Source organism: Amblyomma americanum, chromosome 1 (genome assembly GCF_052857255.1).
Source record: "Amblyomma americanum isolate KBUSLIRL-KWMA chromosome 1, ASM5285725v1, whole genome shotgun sequence".
Taxonomy (NCBI): domain Eukaryota; kingdom Metazoa; phylum Arthropoda; class Arachnida; order Ixodida; family Ixodidae; genus Amblyomma; species Amblyomma americanum.
In genome coordinates, this window is record NC_135497.1 from 257,893,341 (window position 1) to 257,912,681 (window position 19,341).

At 48.8% G+C, this 19,341-nt stretch overlaps 1 protein-coding gene and 1 long non-coding RNA gene across 2 annotated transcripts in view; one reads left to right on the top strand and one right to left on the bottom strand.

Annotated features, from left to right (window-relative positions):
• Nucleotides 1-17,426, top strand: part of LOC144114991 (uncharacterized) — a 462,217-nt gene extending 444,791 nt beyond the window's left edge. Inside the window, exons 2-3 of the long non-coding RNA XR_013311186.1 lie at nt 15,006-15,101; nt 15,209-17,426. This is a non-coding gene — a long non-coding RNA (uncharacterized LOC144114991). The remainder of the gene's footprint in view (nt 1-15,005; nt 15,102-15,208) is intronic.
• Nucleotides 13,686-17,711, bottom strand: LOC144114988 (uncharacterized). Its single transcript, XM_077649087.1, has 2 exons — nt 17,422-17,711; nt 13,686-14,400 (listed from the first exon to the last, which is right to left on the bottom strand). The coding sequence occupies exons 1-2, from the start codon at nt 17,709-17,711 to the stop codon at nt 13,893-13,895; spliced, it is 798 nt and encodes a 265-aa protein (XP_077505213.1). The 3' UTR covers nt 13,686-13,892.
• Between the last annotated feature and the right edge of the window lie 1,630 nt (nt 17,712-19,341).

The window sequence follows — 19,341 nt, forward strand, 5'->3', positions numbered from 1 at the left end:
GTCTTTTGCATCCGACAATCTTTTTCAAATGCAAAGTCTGGCTCCTAGCTTATGTACAGCAGCTTTCAAGCCGCAGGAATTTTTAGAACAGTGTGGAGTATTTGTGTACACGGGCCAAATTTCAGCGGCAAAATTTCTTTAGCATATTTATAACGGTGAAATTCTAAGGGTCTAGTGAAGCACTGGGATCAAATCTCTGTTAGGAAATATTTTCTTGTAACCAAAACGATTAACGAGGATTACCTTTTCATTCGAGACCGCTGAGCAGACAAATGACACAAAATCTTGGCAGAAAATACGCTAGAACAAAGAATTTTGTTCATTGATCCCCCGTTAGAGTAGCGATTTTTGTTTTCCTATTTGAGGATCTGAACATACTCTTATTTTCTTAGTAATACAAACAATCAGCGGAAACTTTACGCGTTGTTCGGTTGCCTAATCAAAACAATCAGCAGAAACTTTACGCGTTTATCGGTTGCCTAATCAGTATTCTGAAACCCTGCCACGAATAGCTGCGTTTGAACTACTGAAGAAAGGAAGAAGCGCCGTAGCAGAGGCCTCTGGAATAATTTTGAACACCTGGGAATTTTTAACGTGCACTGACATCGCACAGCACGCGGGTGCCTTTGCGTTTCGCCTCCATCGAAACGCGGCCGCCGCGGTCCGGTTCGAACCCTGACCCTCCTTTATTCCTTCCCTTAAAGCGCGGTTCAGGTGTACGCTGATATGTGAGACAGATACTGCGCCATTTCCTTTCCCCAAGAACCGATTTTTTCCATTTAAGTACTGCTCAATCTGGAAAGATGTCAAAAGCTTAGGTGTATAGGTCAAGTAGACGCGGCTTGGCGTCTGTAACGTTGAGTGTGTTCCGCGCACTGAATAGGCAGCGCGCCCACCCTGCCACCCTGGCAAATGGCAATTAATGGTTGATCGCGAGAGCCTGGTTACCCAATGAACGCTGCGGCCTATTGCTTCAGTACCGCATGTTTGCCACAATATTGTCAGCGCTAATGCATGCAGCCCACATCTCTCTCTCACCAATCGTAAACTTTCACCGGCTTTTCTGCGACACGAGCTCCTTAACGCTCTCGCGTTAAAACAGCGCGGTCAGACCAACAGGGTCCCGCAATGAGGGACTCCGCCTTGTATCGCAAGAGGCGATACCTACTAGGGGCCTCTCCCAAAGCACCTACCTGTATATCTGTCTTAATAAATGCTCTTCACCACCAGTACTCTCACTATGGCCATGTACCTCAAAGCGCGATTGAGGCGTCCACTGAGCCAGGAAGCCAGTTATGCGCTCTTCCTTTCCTTAAAATCATCGGAGTATAGAACGTTGTCAACACCAATGCCATGCAATGAACACAATGAACGCTGACGCCCTATACAAACAGAAACGAGGAATAAGTGGTTTAATTAAAATAACGATAACAAGGAAGGAAAAGCTTTTTTCTAGCCCCGGCATCTGCCATCGATACTGAAGCACGTGAGCTGGGGCAGCGGAAATAAAGGATAGCAGGCAGAATGGAGAAATGAAATGAAAAAGGTGAGGGGACAGGTAGAGAGGATAGGGGGAGAGAAACAGAGGCGAGCGCTCGGTTTCGACGGCGGCGGCGGCTGAGTGACGTCGTAGCTATCACGTGGTTTCTCCACGGTTCAAGGTGAAACGCGCGCACACTGTGCACACGGTGAAGCTACAGAGGGGAGCAGTAAAGCTTTCACTTTAAACCATGCTGTGTGAGCACCTTCCACCTTTATCTCAGATTTCTTTCTACATGCACAGGCTGTCGCGACATCAGAATAATATACCTGTCGGGATATTCATGAAGTGGTTTAACACCTCGTCACCGAACAAAGAAGCGCTTGCTCCTGTATCGAGTAACGCGGTGAATTTCCTTCGCGCTATCGTTAGCTCAATGAACGGCGCTGACAGGTCAACAGAATTTCCTATGCGACATGCCAAAGGCGCTAAAAAACCGAGGCTTTCTGTGTACGCCGCGCGGGATCGAAGGTGGATCACCGGCGGCTTTAGCCGTTTCCCGACCGTGTTTGGTCACGGACAGGAGGGCGGCCACACTCGCGGCCGAAGTGCCCCGGCTGTTCGCACCGGTAGCAACGGTTGCCCGCGACCCGACGGGCTAGGCGCTGGTCGCCACGTTCCGGTCGGTCATCTCCAACTCGCGGTGCGGACAGTGGCGGCCGCTCGTGCGGCCGCATTCGGCCTCACGATCTCGCCTAGGTTCATTCCTCTCTGCGGCAACGTGTGCTGTTCGCAACGCGTAGCTGAACGCGTCGAAAGCACGGTCAGACAACTCCCGACCCCTTGGGACACGCCAGTCAGCAAACCGTGCTGACGCTTAGCTCTGGATGGACTGCGCGCTGAGCTGCCATTCCACGCGCAGCGCGGCTCAAGTGACAGCGATGCGGGTGGGGGCGGCCGATACGCTCGCGCAGAGAGGATGTCTCCCTGAATGCGCTTCGCCCAGCAGCCAGCTCATCCAAATCTCTGCACCTGACTCCTCTCTAGGTAGGCCGTGAAAGTCGGGTGCGCTTGTCTCGTGACGCGCTCAACTTTCTCCGTTTGCGGGAAGGAATTCATCGCGGAAGCTTGCGCAAAACTCCTCCATTGTCCTTGCTCGGTTGCCGGCTAGCCGGTACCAGGCAGAAGCAAAGCTCCGTCAAAGAAACAGGCACAACACGCGTGAGCATTTCGGCGTCTGCGATTCCTTTCACTTTATCATAATGCGGCAGACGGTTCAGGTACTCATTTTCTCCCGTGCTGTCGTGGTACCCCGTGTAGGTAAGGAAGTCTATCCTAACGCATGGTGACTGGTCCGCGGCTTGCTAATTGTTTTGCAAAATACTCGCTTGACTCTGCATAACGTGCATTGCGTTCAGCAAGAGCACCTCGGATGATTGCGGACTAACGCCCTCAGAGTTTGGCGCAACCGTTGATGGCGTCGAATGATGAGGCCTAGGTGCCTCATTGTTCGCGCCGCGGTGAGGCGAGGCGCCCGATGTGGAGCCCCCCATACCAGCCGGGCGCGCCTCATTGGTCTTCCCCCTCTGCGGCACGCGGCAAGCTCAAAGAGGTTATAGATTCTATATATAACATCCTTGGGCAAGCCGCCGAAAATGGCTCCTCGACCCATCCTCTGCGCTGCAGATGAACCCGCCGCCGCTGTAGGTTTAGCGGCAAGCGCTTGCCGCCGGCGGTGTGCCGCGCGCGTATTGCCGCCGGTGCGTCCGTGCTTTAAGCCTGGACTCAATGTACTCGAAAACTCACGCGAACGCGAAGGCGACAGCGGCAAGCGACGAGCGACGCCGTCGCGCGAAGCAAAATGCATGTGTCGCTTGCAGTGTCGCTCGGATCTGCACCCACAGAAAATTTCGCTCGTCGCCCGGAAGTCCCCCACGGGACTGGCCAATCAAAGCACCACAAAGCCGTTTCCAGTTTGTCCACGGTTTCTCAGCGGTACATCTCACGAAACCAGCTCGTCGTCTTGGTCATCGCCACCGCCGAGAAAATATTTGGTTTTGCAGCTGAGAGGCAGACCCGCATTCTTTAAATAATTAAAACAATCTACTTGTTGGGTGCGGAGGGCTAACAGCATTTGGAGCGGGCTACGCGAGCGGGCGTACTACAGGGAGAGATGCGTGTCTAGCCGCGCGTACCGGAGCTCAATCCACCGTGCCGCTGCGCTTCAACTGTGCAGAAACACTCGCGGCGCGCATTCTCACTGGCATATTATAGGTTGCTCACTTTCAATCACATTGCGATGACAGTTTATGGGACTGTTTTTACTAAGCCGGAGTGCACAGGCCCCGAACGAAAGCACACCTCCCCCGAGAATCCGTGAGGTGACTTCGTCTCCGCAAGCACGCCGCTGGTTATCTACACTGCTGCTACACCGCTGCCGTAGAGGAAATATTCCTTTGGCCCGGACTATGAGGCAGACTCACAAAATTTTGAGAGAACAGGTTACGGTTTATGATTTTATGGGGGTTTAACGTCCCAAAGCGACTCAAGCTATGAGAGACGCCGTATTGAAGGGCTCCGTAAATTTCGACCACCTCGGGTTCTTTTAACGTGCACTGGCATTGCACAGTAAACGGGCCTCTAGAATTTCGCCTCCATATAAATTCGACCGCCGCTTCCGGGATCGAACCCACGTCTTTCGGGCCAGCAGCCGAGCGCCATAATCACTCAGCTATCGCGGCGGCTAGAACAGGTTGCGAGCGTTTTTCTAAGTTTGAGTGCGCAAAGCACGGAGTCAGCTGCACACGTCGCGGGTTCGCTTCGCCTGCCGCCTTCGCTTGCATGGAGCTTGCCCACAAGCGACAGAGCGAGCGTCGCCGTGCCGCCTTGTCGCGTCGCTCGCTAGCTCTTTCGCGCACATGGAGTCCAGGCTTTAGAGGGGCTTCGAAACACTGCTTGAACGTATGCCGGTTGCACTTCAAATGGATTCTTTATGTCGCACAGATGCTGACTCAAAAAGAATGAAAGCATCGATGCATAGGAAGGGGAGTTATTCACTGAAGAAATTTCAAGATACAAGCAAACAAAACGCTGCTCTCAACTCGATTTGCGCGCAGATTCCCATTCCGGATCAGTAGTCGACCCGCCGCAGTGACTCAGTAGTTAGGGCGCTCGACTACTGATCCGGAGTTCCCGGGTTCGCACCCGACCGCGGCGGGTGCGTTTTTATGGAGGAAACATGCTAAGGCGCCCGTGTGCTGTGCGATGTCAGTGCACGTTAAAGATCCTCAGGTGGTCGAAATTATTTCGGAGCCCTCCACTACGGCACCAATTCCTTTCTTCTTTCACTCCCTCCTTTATTCCTTCCCTTACGGCGCGGTTCAGGTGTCCAACGATATATGAAACAGATACTGCGCCATTTCCTTTCCACAAAAAAAAACAATTATTATTATTAATTATTCATTAGTAGTCGAGCGCCCTTTCCACTGAGGCACTTATTCCGGAGCCCTCCACTACGGCACCTCTAGCTTGAGTGCGCAAAGCATGGAGTCCGCTGCGCACGTCGCGGGTTCGCGTCGCCTGCCGCCTTCACTTGCATGGAACTTGCCCACAAGCGACGGAGCGAGCGTCGCCGTGCCGCCTTGTCGCGTCGCCTCGCTATTTCGCGCACATGGAGTCCAGGCTTTAAAGGGGCTGCGAAACACTGCTTGAACGGATGTCGGTTGCACTTCAAATGGATTCTTTATGTTGCACAGATGCTGACTCAAAAAGAATGACGAGAATAGATGCATAGGAAGGGGAGTTATTCAACGAAGAAATTTCAAAATACAAGCAAAACGCTGCTGTCAACTCGATTTTCGCGCAACTTCCCATTCCCATTTCACTCTCCCCATGACGACACTTAATGCTACCAATCAAAACAACCTATCTGAGCACGTGGCGGATGTTTTCACTCCTTGGTTGCCTGTGCTCTGTAACTCGTTCATGCCAAAGCTGGCAGCGCCGTTTGCATGGTTACAACAATCATGTGAACGCCCAGCTGACCCAGCGATGCTTTATCGTCACGTCGATGATGAAGCATCAGACACGTTTAGCATAGCGCGTACAGCTGTTGCTTACCGCCTACCATCGCCCGTCGCTCCTAGCGCGCCGGTTGGTCTCGGGGAGCAAAGAGCGCACGCTGTTGACTAGGGTGCCTGAATGCCAGCGCAGGTATTGAGGCACCCTACTGTTGACTAGTGTTCCTATATATACAGGAACACTACTGTTACATATACAGGAACACTACTGTTGACGGGAGCGTGGCGCCATCTGGCGCCGCCGCCCGGTGATCCTCTATAAGCTATGATGCGCACTGTCTGCTAAATGTGAAACGAACGCATCCTTCCTTGTGACCTAAACGAACGCTTATAGAGTGCAATGGCTCGAGCGGATCGATTCCGCAAAGCCACTCTCAGTGAGTAGCCATAAGTGTTCAGTGCTAGATTGTAGGATGTTTACAGAGAGGCGCAAAGTCCTTCGATGGAAGCAGTAGCAAGAGCCTCTGGTGGTGTATTTTTGTTTTACTTGCTTTACAGCGCTTTTATCTAAGGCAAACGAGATGGTTTCGTAATGTAATATAAAACACAAAAACTTGACAAAACGTATCTCTAGTTATTAACACAATTTGCAGTATATTTACTCTTTGTCCAATCATCAAGCTCCCACTAAGTGATGTCATACCCGCTGCTAAAAACCGCCACTGTATGGTGACACCATCAGCACTGCGAATTTGCTTTTGCGAGCTAATTAAAATATTAAAAACCGCAGTATACGCATCCGACCGTTGCTAATAGCATCACTATATTTCATTCTATGCAAACAACAGGCAAAACAATGCACTGAAAATGTGTTTCGGATTAATAACTGGACGCCCCACTCCAGTTGTAACCAACACAGTGCTGTGCGCGTGTGTGATTTAATTCCTCTAAAATGAACTAATCACGAGCACAATCTGGATACATTTCTTATTGTGTAAATAGTTTGTACATATTACTTCTCCCCTTGTCCTGTATTCCTGTCCCCTCACCTCTTTCATTTCATTTCTCCATTCTGCCTGCTGTCCTTTATTTCCGCTGCCCCAGCTCAGGTACTTCAGTATCGATGACAGATGCCGGGGCTAGCAAAAATATTTTTCTTCCTTTTTTACTATTATTTTTTAATAAAACCACTACCACCACCACCACCTACCCTTTAAGAAGCAGAAGAGAGCAGCGGACACAACCGAATCGGGAGAGGAACGGCTTGCCAGACCGAGATACCTGACTGCACTGCTGAGCGTAGTAGGCGGCGCATAGCCGTCGAGATGGAGCCCAATGTCTCTCATTGCTAGACATGCAGTGGCCACAACAAGTTCAGCTAGGGAAACGTACCTCTCGATACGTGTGGGCCTCCTGCATGTTTGCAAACAAACGAGGTGGGGCTGCAGTTGCTAGCGGGCTCGCAGTAGACAAAAGGTCAGGGAGTGGCGCCGAGGAGAGGTGTTCAGCGCGGGTCTTTCAAGGCTTGTTGGCGCGATCTCAGTTTCTGCGAATTAGAGCAATGGTTGATGCTTTCAACTTAGTAATTTTTTCAAGTACACGAGCTGGCATAGGCCACGTACGGTGTAATCAGGGGAATAGTTCGCCACTGTGTACTATACAGGTATATGGTTAGTGGTAAACAGAAAGCATTGCTGTCATTGATCCAAACGCGAGGCATTAAAATTTTTTTTTGTGAAAAGTTTTTGCTATGAAACGTTTTTGGCACTTCTGCGCCAGCCGTAATAGTTTTAATTCAGGACAGTAGATAGGGAAGCGCTGGCGGTGTTTCGGTGGAGAGCCATGGGTCACCGTCAGTTGACACACGCGTCGCGCAGTGCGAAAAGTGAGGACAGCGTCGCGTTTCCGATCTCCTGTGTCAAGCGTAAGCGCTGCTTTTAGCCGCAATATCAGGCGCCAGACAAGCCGACTTCTCCCCTTGTTATAATAATAATAATAATAATATTAATAATAATAATAATAATAATAATAATCATAATAAGGAAAGGAAGGGTTAAAGGAGGGACGGAAAGAAGAAAGATAATAATTGGTTTTTTTGGGGGCAAGGACATGGCGTAGTATCTGTCTCATATATCGTTGGACACCCGAACCGCGCCGTAAGGGAAGGGTAAAGGAGGGAGTGAAAGAATTGGTCAATTCGGTGAATGTTTTTATTTCTGACATTATTTTCTTTCCAAGCCCTGGGGTCTTCTGTTCCGTGACAAAGTATTATAGCAAAATAGTCAGTTGAAATTTATAATATAACGCTGTTAGATGTGTAGTCGTCCAAAACTGCGAGGTAACTGCGCTTCTGATGGTCCTGGCATGCCGCGAATTCCGCGGGTTTCCGACGACGGAGCACCACATTCTTAAACCACTACGAAGAGTGGTCAGAGGTTTCCTTGATTTCAGTGCCTCATTTCTTTGAACAAAGCGAAAGCGAAGAGGTCATAAAGGAGGGAATAACTTAAAGGTTCGTTTTCTGACGTTTCACACTTTCTGCGATTAGCATTACTCACCCCTTCGTAATCTTGTAACGAATGAAAATTTAATGATTCTATTTGTCGCGAACAATTGCTGAGGCGTTGTGGAGTGCAATAAATTTCTCAATTTTTCTCCTACACGTGCAATAGCATGTTAGTTATAGATGTAAGAAAAGTTTCTATGTAACTTTGCACGCATAAGTACTCAGCATCTAAAAAAAGAACTAATAGCGTCATAGTGAACGGCTTAGTGGACATGCTGGCTTAAAAAATATGCGCGCTTCTTAATTATTGAAGACCCGGCGGTAGCTTGACGAGGCTTCAATTATAATTACGCAAGAACTGTACCAGGTATAGCTAAAAATAAAACGCATTACTGAAATAAGCATAGCATTTTGCATATTTGCGTCCAATATCTCATGCATATCTAACAAAAACACTGCCGCGTACCCCCTCAATCTCGCTACGCTTCTCTGTTAGTAGCCCGCGGCAGCTTCTTTTCAAAAAGCTTCGGGATCATGTACTACCTCATGAAACAGTTTTTGACATGCATGATGGAATGAAAGCAGTTGGGCTTGAGCACACTTAAAGTACGCTATTCTAAGCATGCCAACGTGACCGCACAAGATTGACACAACATACCAGACTCTACTCGAATCAAACAATTATGACGGTCATATTAAGAAATAGCTTCAAGTGAGTATTCAATGCCATAATAAGCACCGTTATACGTCAGTATAGCTTCTACACACGTTAAAACATGCTGTGCTGTCAACAATAATAATAATAATAATAATTGGTTTTGGGGGGAAAGGAAATGGCGCAGTATCTGTCTCATATATCGTTGGACACCTGAACCGCGCCGTAAGGGGAGGGATAAAGGAGGGAGTGAAAGAAGAAAGGAAGAATGAGGTCCCGTAGTGGAGGGCTCCGGAATAATTTCGGCCACCTGGGGATCTTTAACGTGCACTGACATCGCACAGCACACGGGTGCCTTAGCGTTTTTCCTCCATAAAAACGCAGCCGCCGCGGTCGGGTTCGAGCCCAGGAACTCCGGATCAGTAGTCGAGCGCCCTAACCACTGAGCCACCGCGGCGGGTTGCTGTCAGCAAAAGAACGCATTCCTCGCTGCCGACTGAACCTGCCGGCCCTCTGTACAGACCGGCTCAAGGTGAGTAACACATGCGCAGTTGAATACGTGCTTTTTTTTTCTTTGCGCAAATTTAAGCGTACGTAATATGTAGATGTTCAGGTGAATGCGCGCAGCAAGTTTCCTGCTATGAAGTACTTGACTGGTAGCACCGATCGACACCCGGACTTGGCGCTTTACTGCCACGGGCCATTTCCTAATGAGGGATATATGTTCGATAACCTATAAAGGCTAACCTAATTCTTCCCTTTTTATGCTTTTACGCACATCAATAAATTCCGCAACTGCACAATGCATGTTACATGGGCAGGCAGAATCTGTTTTCTTTCTTTTTTTACCGAAAACAACCACGTCACCGCATGTTTGTGACATGGAGAGGTAATGGAGATAATTATATCTGAAAAAAAGCTCCCACTGGAATTATTTAAAACCATTAACTTCACAAAACCAATCACGTCGTATTAAAGTGCATAGAGAGGGAACACACGTCTGACCGTATGCAAAACAAACCCGCAACAGACCTCAGCAGAAGACCATATCATTCCACAGAAACTCATAAGTAGCTCAAGGCACTCCATAGGTATTCTTCCATTTTACGCAGTTATTTTTTCTTGCATATAAGTTTTTTTACTTTCCTTTTTTTTGCGGAGCGCTGCTACTTCAATCTTTAAATTAAAAAAAAAATGCATGATTTGTGGAATAGGGCAGAAAGGACAAGTTACTGCGCCGAAAGCAGCAAATCTAGACGTTTTTCCAGTTTCGTCGGCTGCTACTAGGTGGCCTAAGAGCTTGAGCGCCGGCGTGACATCACTCATGACGCCAACAACGCAACCGCCGAAGAAAAACAAATATGGCCGCTGGTGAGTTGACCTCGGGTGCTTGCGCGCTCTAGCGCACTCGCTTTTTCAGCATTTTTCCGTCGTTATGCGAAGCTCGCCGACCATGTGACTGTAGTGACCGACCGTTGAGTGCTGCACGTATGTGTGGAAACGACCTGTTTGGTGTTTTCGGCGAAGAACACCTGACAGCATGCGAAGGAAGCATTCTGCAATGCGACGGTTCACGCCGAAGGAGGGCAGCGGAGCACTTTGTGTGTGAGTGGTTACTCAGGAGCAGAAAATGGATGAAAAGTGCCCCCTTGTGCGGTAACCGCATATCCGCTGCTACCCAGGTTTTTTCTCTGCCAGGCAACTAGTACTGGTGCGTTAAAAAGGAAGTAAAAAAAACGGAGCCTGACCGCAACGTGCGGCGCGTTCGTTGTACGTCAAGGCTTTTGTCAGGCGAAAAACTCGAGTGCAGTACTCGAATAAAGTGCGTCGAGTGATGACCGCGACAGCGGCTGCTACCGTGTGTGTGTATTGTGCCGTGTGTGTGCATTGTGTGTCGTGCTTCTCGCTTCGGTAACAGCCTGGGCGAATGTTAGTCCTCATGACGAAGTCGAGATGATTGTGTGCGCCGTATGTTCGTCCGTCGGGTGCCGTGAGTCCGTGCCGCTTTTGGTCTGTGCCACCGTTGGGCTCGTCCATATGATTCACTCGTGTGTTGGAGGCGCGTGTAAATTTTATCGGTGCCTTTTTTTTCTTAATTGGTGGGGTGGGGGAGTCTTTACTTGCTTGCTTTGAATTTTATTCATGCTGTAAAGAAACAGTCAGTGGATTTTACTTTTCACTCTCGGTAGCCAGCAGCATTCGCAACTTTTGTGTGTGCATGACCCATTTACGCCTGGCCCGTTGCACCGGCATAAACGCTGGTAAATGACATGCGAAGCCACTCACCTGTGAAGGAAGGCAGAGTGCGAGGTGCAGACGCTGTTCAGCAGGCTCTGACACAGCAGCAACATTTTGTTTTGATCAGTGTTTCTGAGCATAGGCAGATACCTTTAAGTTTTCTTGTCTACTGATGCAAGCAGCTGCTTTATGATTGGGATACTCCCCCCTCTCAGGTTTGCTGTAAAGAAGTTTACTGTCCTTGCTTTCCTGCAGTTTTTTATCTCTGCAATCATAGAAATTTAAGTACGGGTTTTCTCCCTGCATTCTTCGTGCAATAATTGACTTGCATTTTTCTATGAGAGCAGCCTCTTGTTCTAGCTCTCTATAAATACTTCGACCGCATGCACTGCAGTAACACCGTATTCTGTGTGCCCAGTTGCATAGAAAGTGTTTAATGCGAACGTCATTTGTAATAAACTAGTTTGTTTCAAGATTGTAAATGCTGTGCACTGTTGTCCTTCATACCTTGTACATCATGCTGCAGAGGAATGCGTGGAAGATAATTACTGGAGTCTAGATTTCAGACATTTGGACTTTGTTTACTAGAGCTTATCTTGTTTTGTTAGGGAATATTTATTAATGAAATAAAAGTAAATAACAATGGAAGGAAAACATGTAGCTAGCCATGGCATCTACAATCGAAACCTGAAGCACCTGAGCTGTGGCTCGTGGGAACAAAAGGACGGAGAGGGAAAGAAGGGGGAGCTATAGTAAGAAAAGATATGGTTAGGGCTACAATATACACCATGTACAAATACAGAATGTAGAGTTTAAAAGTGCTGATGGTGGTTGGTGGCATAATTTGTTGCACATACCTCTCAAGAGGACCTTCACAGTTCAGTGTGACACAGACGTAACACACATTTGTAGTAACATCAAGCACTGTATGCTATGTTAAACAGAACTTTGCAAAGCAACGCATGCTATGAGAGACCTTAACGGATGGGCACAGCTTGAAGTCATGCACTTGCATTCCTTAAGTGTCTGCAAACACTGCATTGGACAGAGGCAAGGTCAGTTAAGTGAGAAGACTATTATTGCAGTAAATTGGCTGTACAAAAGTTTGTCAGTCTCCAAGTTGTGCATGTTTTTTGAAGCAAACAGCACAGTTTTGTCAACTGAATAGCTGCAGTCCCTTTCTGCTTGTAGCAAATTTGGGCACACACATTTTCAATTTTGATTGCGAAATGACAGTGAAAAGTGACATTGATGGCCACTATATTCAATCGAGCAACTTATGATAGTGACTGTCTTTTCCAGTGAGTGAAATTAAATGTGGTATTTGTGCAGGTATCTTTACGTGTGTTAGTGCACCGGTTAGCTAGTTGAAAAGAGTGCTCAAAGATCACTTTTATTGTTGCTGGTAGATTCGTTATATCAGTGACATGCATCTTGGTTTGGAAACCTCGCACTTGCATGAAGCATAAGTTGTTCAGTATTTTATCAACAGGTGCAGGTAGAATGTATTGATCGCCCTTGATTCACGGGGGCCGTTGCTTTATTTGTTTCTATGGCTCCTTCGGCTGGATCTTCGTTTATTCTGCAGGGGTCGTCATTTCCCTGACTGTTTTTACGCGAAGCAATTTTGTGCTGGTGAATAGAGTTCTTTCCAACGCCACTTCTGCTTCTAGAATCATTAGTTGCTGTCTCAAAATTGAAGACTTATTGATGCAGGGCAACCTGGACCCTACATTGATGCATGCTTCCTCAGTGCTTTAAACCGGCCCCATCCGCTATCTCCGACACTTTCGTCTCTTTCTTCCCCACTGCGGATCAGCAAACTATGCCCCGCAAGTGTCATAGTGCACTGTGGAAGAAGGACACAAGCAGACACCTGGCTGCCTTGTGGTCTGGCGTGACTTCTTGCGCGTTGGTGGCGATTCGATTCCGGTGTTACAGGCTATGTGGCATAAATCCGAAACTAAGAGGCAGAAAATGGGCTTCAGTTCAATATTTTCAGAAAAGCAAATTGGTATGTGTGACATTCAATGCAATGTACTTTCTTCTAGGGAAAAAAATGTACCAACACAAGCAGAAGCTGAAGAATTTCTGGCCTTTATTCTAACAACTACACACTCTTCTTCACTGAAATTGATAGTAACAGCGTTTGCGTTTCTGTGGCATGCTTATAGCTTTTGTGTTGTTTCAGACCTGACCCAATTCTGCCCACTTGTTTGGCCGGGCCGGGTAGGCGAGGGCTTCCTCAGGCTCAGGCTAGCGGGAGTGTCTCAACTGCAGACCCGAGCACAAGTGGTTTAGGCCAAATGGAAATTATTTGAGTTAGCAGTTGGGTTTTCACTTCAGTTGTGGTGGTCAGATACAGTGTTCGAGCAGCAATAATGGGTAATAACAATTCATACATGAGGAATTGGTCATCCTCTGCACTCATAGATCCCTGGTAGTCTTCATACCATTTCTGATGGCAGGTGTTGCCATCGGTGGGACTCGGTTGCATGGGATGGGTTGCAAAACTGGTTGTTCTTCCCAAACAGCCTCTCACTATTAATTGAGCTGCCGCCTGACACGGTGAGCAATATGCCAAAAACAGGCTTGAGACAGATAGGCATGGCTAAATGAGAAGGGCCAGTATAAGTGCGAGCACACTAAAATGCTCCTACCCACACACACATAATTTTGTTGTATTGGAAAAGAAGCTACGAGTGGAATGTGATGGCTTTGAAAAATGTATACTTTTCGCGCTCGCGAGCCAACCACCCACGTCTAGACTGTATCGTCCTCGAGCGGGACGACAGGAATGGACAGCCAGTGTGTCTGGATAACAAAGAACGTGCTTGTTTATTCAGCGCTGATACTTATAGCCGAAGGTGGAAAGGGGTTAGTGAAAACAGAGGGCGAGGGATAAGCACGTGGTAAGGAAGCCTACAGAGATAGCTTGCGTGCTTTCATCTGATATGATACATCCTCCTTCTCAACAGCTGTTCACCGCCAAGCTCAACACCGCTGGCTTGTCTGCTGAAAGTGTTGGTCGTAACCCAGACGCTCTGGTGGTCGCATCTGTCGTGTTGTCCTTCGCAGTGGCTGAAGCGCTGACTGCTCAGCTGGCGTCGGCGGAGCCACAGGGGCAGTTGACGCCACACCTTGTGACGATGCCCTGTTGTCGCCGAAATCTTCGTCGTCTGATGAGTGATCAGACCATTGTTCCTTCGTTGCCAAAAGGTGTCGGCGGTTGCGCCGAAGAATGGTATTGTCCTCTGTGTGCACGTGAAAGGCCCGCGGACCGGCCGATCCAACCACCTTGGCTTTTCGTGACCATGACTTGCCGTTCACACGTACCACGTCGTTGTTGCTCAGGCGTGGTAGAGCTCGCTCGTTGTGGCTTATCTGTCGGTGTTTTTTCACCCGTACAGTAGGCAGGGGATTGAAGTCCGGCACGGGTGTGCGCAGCCGCCTTCCTTGGAGCAGCTCGCCTGGAGACCGGCCATCTTCAGTAGGACTTGCCCTGTAATTCAACATGCCCAGCCAGAAACACTCGCCAGCAGCTTTCGTTTTCTTTAGAATGCGCTTCACGATTTGTACACCCTTTTCCGCGAGCCCGTTAGATTGAGGATATTCCGGGCTTGATGTCACATGTTTGAAATCATAAAGCTGCGCAAAAAGAGCGAACTCATGGCTGCTGAACTGCGGGCCGTTATCTGTGCAAACCTCGGCAGGGATGCCGTACCGGGAAAATACTGCACCTAGCTTATCGACAACCGAACTGGCTGTCGTGTCGGGCAGCAGCTCCACCTCTGGGAAATTGGACATCGAGTCGTAGGCGCACAGATAATGTCTTCCGGAGTATTGAAAGAGGTCGACCCCGACACGGTGCCATGGTTGAGTAGGCGTTGCCCGAAGAATCAAAGGCTCTGATGGTTGCTTATAAGCATAAGTCTTGCACGTTGGACAACTTTCGATCAGAGACTGAACGTCAGAGTTTATGCTCGGCCAATAGACCATCTGCCTAGCCCTAGCTTTGCACTTCACCTGACCAAGATGACCTGCGTGAATCCGCTTTAGCATATCTCTGCGCATGCTTGTCGGAATTACTACTTTCGATCCTTTCAGGAGTATACCGTTGACCACGGAAAGTTCGCCAGCCACCGGTTTCAGTGGACCGTCCACAGTCTCTCCCCTCGCTAGCTTCCGCAGCACTACGCCAAGGTACGGATCGTTAGCAGTTTCTCGTGCAAGTTTCGCGGCTGTCTGTTCACTCACGAGTGCTGACACAATCGTCACCGCGTGAACTTCGACGTCGCACGTGTCTGCAGGTGCCTTGTGGTCAGGAGCAGGAGACCGGGACAGCATATCAGCCAGGGCCATCTGTTTGCCGGGAACAAAGGTGAGGGTGTAATCGTATTTGAGCAACCGAAGGAAAAAACGTTGCACCCTGGGCGGCATGTCGGCTATGCCTTTCTTTGATATGTTTATCAGCGGACTGTGGTCACTCTCGAGGATGAGTGGGCGGCCATAAACAAAATGATTGAACTTTTCGCAACCGAACACCAAAGCCAATGCTTCTTTTTCAATCTGTGAATATCTTTGTTCCGATTCGGTCAGCGCTCTTGACGCGTACGCTACCGGTTTCCAGCAATCCCCGTGACGTTGTAGGAGCGCCGAGCCAACGCCACTTTGAGAAGCATCTGCAGTCACTTTTGTCTGCAAGCATGGGTCAAATATGGCAAGCACTGGTGCTTCGCTCAACTCTTGGCATATAGCTTGCCACTCGTTTTCGTGATTCGATGTCCAATCGAAAATGGAGTCTTGTTTGAGTAGAGAACGAAGCGTCGACGTGCGCTGTGAAAGTGACGGCAGATACTTGCCGAAGTAGTTAACGACCCCGAGCAACCTCTGTACCGCCAATTTGTCTTGAGGCTTGGGCATTTTCAGAAGACCATCCACGAGATCGGGATTGGGCCTAATGCCCTTGTGGCTAATGATGTCTCCCAAGAACAAAACTTCTTGTACGCCGAACTTGCACTTGGATGCATTAAACGTTAGGCCCGCTTCTTCAGCTGCTTTAAGTGCACTGCGCAGCCTCTGGTCGTGTTCCGCCCTTGTCGCACCCCAAATCAGCACATCATCCACGTACACGCGTACGCCTGGGAGGCCATCGAAAACCTCGTTGAGGGCCTTCTGAAATACCTCGCTAGCTGATGCCACGCCGAATGGAAGTCGAAGAAACCGATATCGGCCGAAGGGGGTAGCAAATGTGCAGATCTTGGACGATTGCTCGTCTAGTGGGATTTGGTGAAATCCAGCATTTGCGTCGAGATGCGAGAAAAACTTCGCGCCTGCCAAGTCCGCTTCAATGTCCTCGCGGCGAGGCATTTGGTAGTGTTCTCTCTTCACGCTTTCATTTATGCGTCTCGGGTCCATGCAAACTCTCAAATTGCCATCTTTTTTTAACACAATGACAAGCGGGCTTACCCAGTCTGTAGGGCTGCTGACCTTCTGGATGATGCCTTCCTTTTCCATCCGGTCCAGTTCCGCACGGAGAGGCTCTCGCAGTGACAGGGGAACCCTTCGAGCTGGCTGGACGACTGGCAGGGCTTCCTTGTGCAGTACGATCTTGTATTCACGTGGGGCGCGTCCTATCCCGTGGAAAAGCCGTGGGAATTCCTTGACGATCGGTTCAGCTTGGCTCATCGTCACGTTTTCTATAGCGCGCTGGACGATCCTTAGCTTCTCGCTGGTTGCCAAGCCCAAGATAGCACTGTGGTCTTTCTTTACAACAAAAAATTCAGCCCACACCTTATGGTCGCCAACCGTCACGGGTGCTGAAAACTTGCCGATATGTTTGATAACGTTACCCCCGTAGGATCTCAGAACGGCGCCGCTTGGCATCAGGGTAATGGCCTTAAGCTTGCGGAACATAGAGAGCGGCAAAACGTTCGCCTGCGACCCTGTATCAACCTTGAACCTCACGTTTTGTCCTTGAATGCATGCGTCCACTTGCCAGTCACGTTCTCTGTTAGCGCTGCCGACAGCGACGTCCAGCACCTCGAAGTCGTCGCTTTCATGCTGTACTTCGTAGACGTCATCTTGTTTCCTGCAGCAAGACGCGAAATGGTTTCGCCCATTACACGAGTAACAGGTTTTTCCGTAGGCTGGGCAGCATCTCGAAGCATGTCTGCGGTTGCACCGCGTACAATTTGGGTCGCGCCTGGACCCTGTCTGAGCACTCTTCCTGGCCGTAAGAGCGCTCATATCAAGTTCTTCATTTGCCTTCCCCCAGACTTCGTTTTGGCGAGCTGAAGTCTCTGCCGCCTTGCATAAGGTGACAGCTTTTCCCAAGGTCAGGTTTTTGTCCCTGAGCATCTTCTCTCGAAGCTTTGGCGAATTGGTTCCGAACACAACTTGGTCGCGCACCATATCATCTGTCATGGCCCCGAAGTTGCAGTGCTGCGCTTGTCTCTTTAGGGCACGTACAAACTGCTCGAAAGGTTCCGCCTCACCCTGACGACGTGAACGGAAGACGTACCTTTCGTGGATTTCGTTTTGTTGCTCCACGCAGTATTCTTCGAATTTGGCAATCACGGTGGCGTAGTCTTCCTTGCTTTCTCCCTCGGTGAACACAAAGTTGTTGAAAACGTCCAAGGCATCCTCTCCAGCAACGCTGAGCAGCAGGGCCGTCTTTGCCGCCTCCGATCTTGGCTTGTCGGTGCATGCCGTGGCTTGAAGAAAAAATTCGAACTTCTGACGAAACAGCCTCCAGTTCCTTCCTCCATCGGCGGTCAAACGCAGCGGTTCGGGCGGCCTTAGGTGCTCCATGGCGTGAATCCTTACGTTCGGCTAGCCCCGGAAGCTGTCGTTTTAACTGGTCGCCTTCATCCCACTTCTGACACCATGTATCGTCCTCGAGCGGGACGACAGGAATGGACAGCCAGTGTGTCTGGATAACAAAGAACGTGCTTGTTTATTCAGCGCTGATACTTATAGCCGAAGGTGGAAAGGGGTTAGTGAAAACAGAGGGCGAGGGATAAGCACGTGGTAAGGAAGCCTACAGAGATAGCTTGCGTGCTTTCATCTGATATGATACATAGACGCAGTGGCCTTGTGCTCGTATATGTGTCACTATAGTCTGCAACATGTTGCGCATGTTAGGTGCCCTGCCTACACTTCTTTCTCATCTCTACAATGCCTCGCTGTTCTTCGGAACCTCTTCGTCCTGCATTGAGCTGGCCTCATGCTGTTCTCAGCGCAGTAACTTGTGCGGATTATCCTAGACCACGGGCCATAGGTTATTTTATCATTGAAGCATATACGAAGGATGAAATGTGAAAATTCAAGACTGAAGAGCACTTCCAGCAGGAAAAAAACAATTGAACTTTGCAGATTAGGTGTGTTGAATCACATAGGAGTTTCAGTGGAATGACAGTCTTCTGCTGGTTTTAGGAACTCATTTTGGAAACAATATGACTTCTTTTTGAGAGAACACTGCTTAGACGTAAACACGTTCTCAAATAATCTGAAAAGCAAATTTTAGGTTTCATCGCGGAGGGGATTTTTCTCTAGGAGAGCAGGAGTTCCTGCTTCTATGGTCATGCCCCTCTGTATCCGTATTATGACGGCCACATGAGGCTTGTTTTCCGGTTGGCCTGAGCGGGTAACCATGCCACCTATGTAGAGGGCTCACAGAATCTATAGCGGTTATCTATGATTGACTCATTTAGACTGTTAATGTGAGTGGTCTGTACTTATTTTCATTTGACTTTGTTTGTATACCCCATACTGTACCGCATGTAAAACATTAGTTTCCTTTCTGCACGTAACTGTAGATATTTACATTCATGCAGCACATGTCTTTGCTGAAAATCACTCTACGACACTTGACCGCAACCAGGACCAGGATGGGAAAATAAATGTTTTTTCCTCTTTGTTTACCGGTAAATGACTGTCTCTTTACCAAGTACGTGTTTCATGAAAGCCCGCCGCTAATTTTTAAAAATAGGGTTTTTAAGGTAAAGAGGATATTTTTGCGACATAATAATCTCGTGTTGGTGGACGTCAAAAAGACAGGTGAATCATGTTAACCTATAAAGCAATTAACTAAATTTTAATAGTTAAATTTAATTGTTACCAATAGGCGCCTGATAGCAACTAGGTCATATGAGTTTTTAGAATTTCGGAAATGCGATTACTCTCACCACTGTGGCTCAACTAATTTGAGCCTTGCCATTTCTCTCCCCATTCGAGAGCCGCGCGGCTGGAGGGAGCGCAAAGCGACGTCAGTCAAACACGTCACCCCGTAATGCGCGTACCATGCGACAAGCTCTGCCCCTCCCGCAAATGGAGCAGTGAAGTGACGAGGAGCGTAGAGCACCTCAGCACAGCACTGGCGGAGCAGATTACGTGGAACGTGCGCCACGGAGTGACGCGGTGCGATTGACGTCGCTTTGCG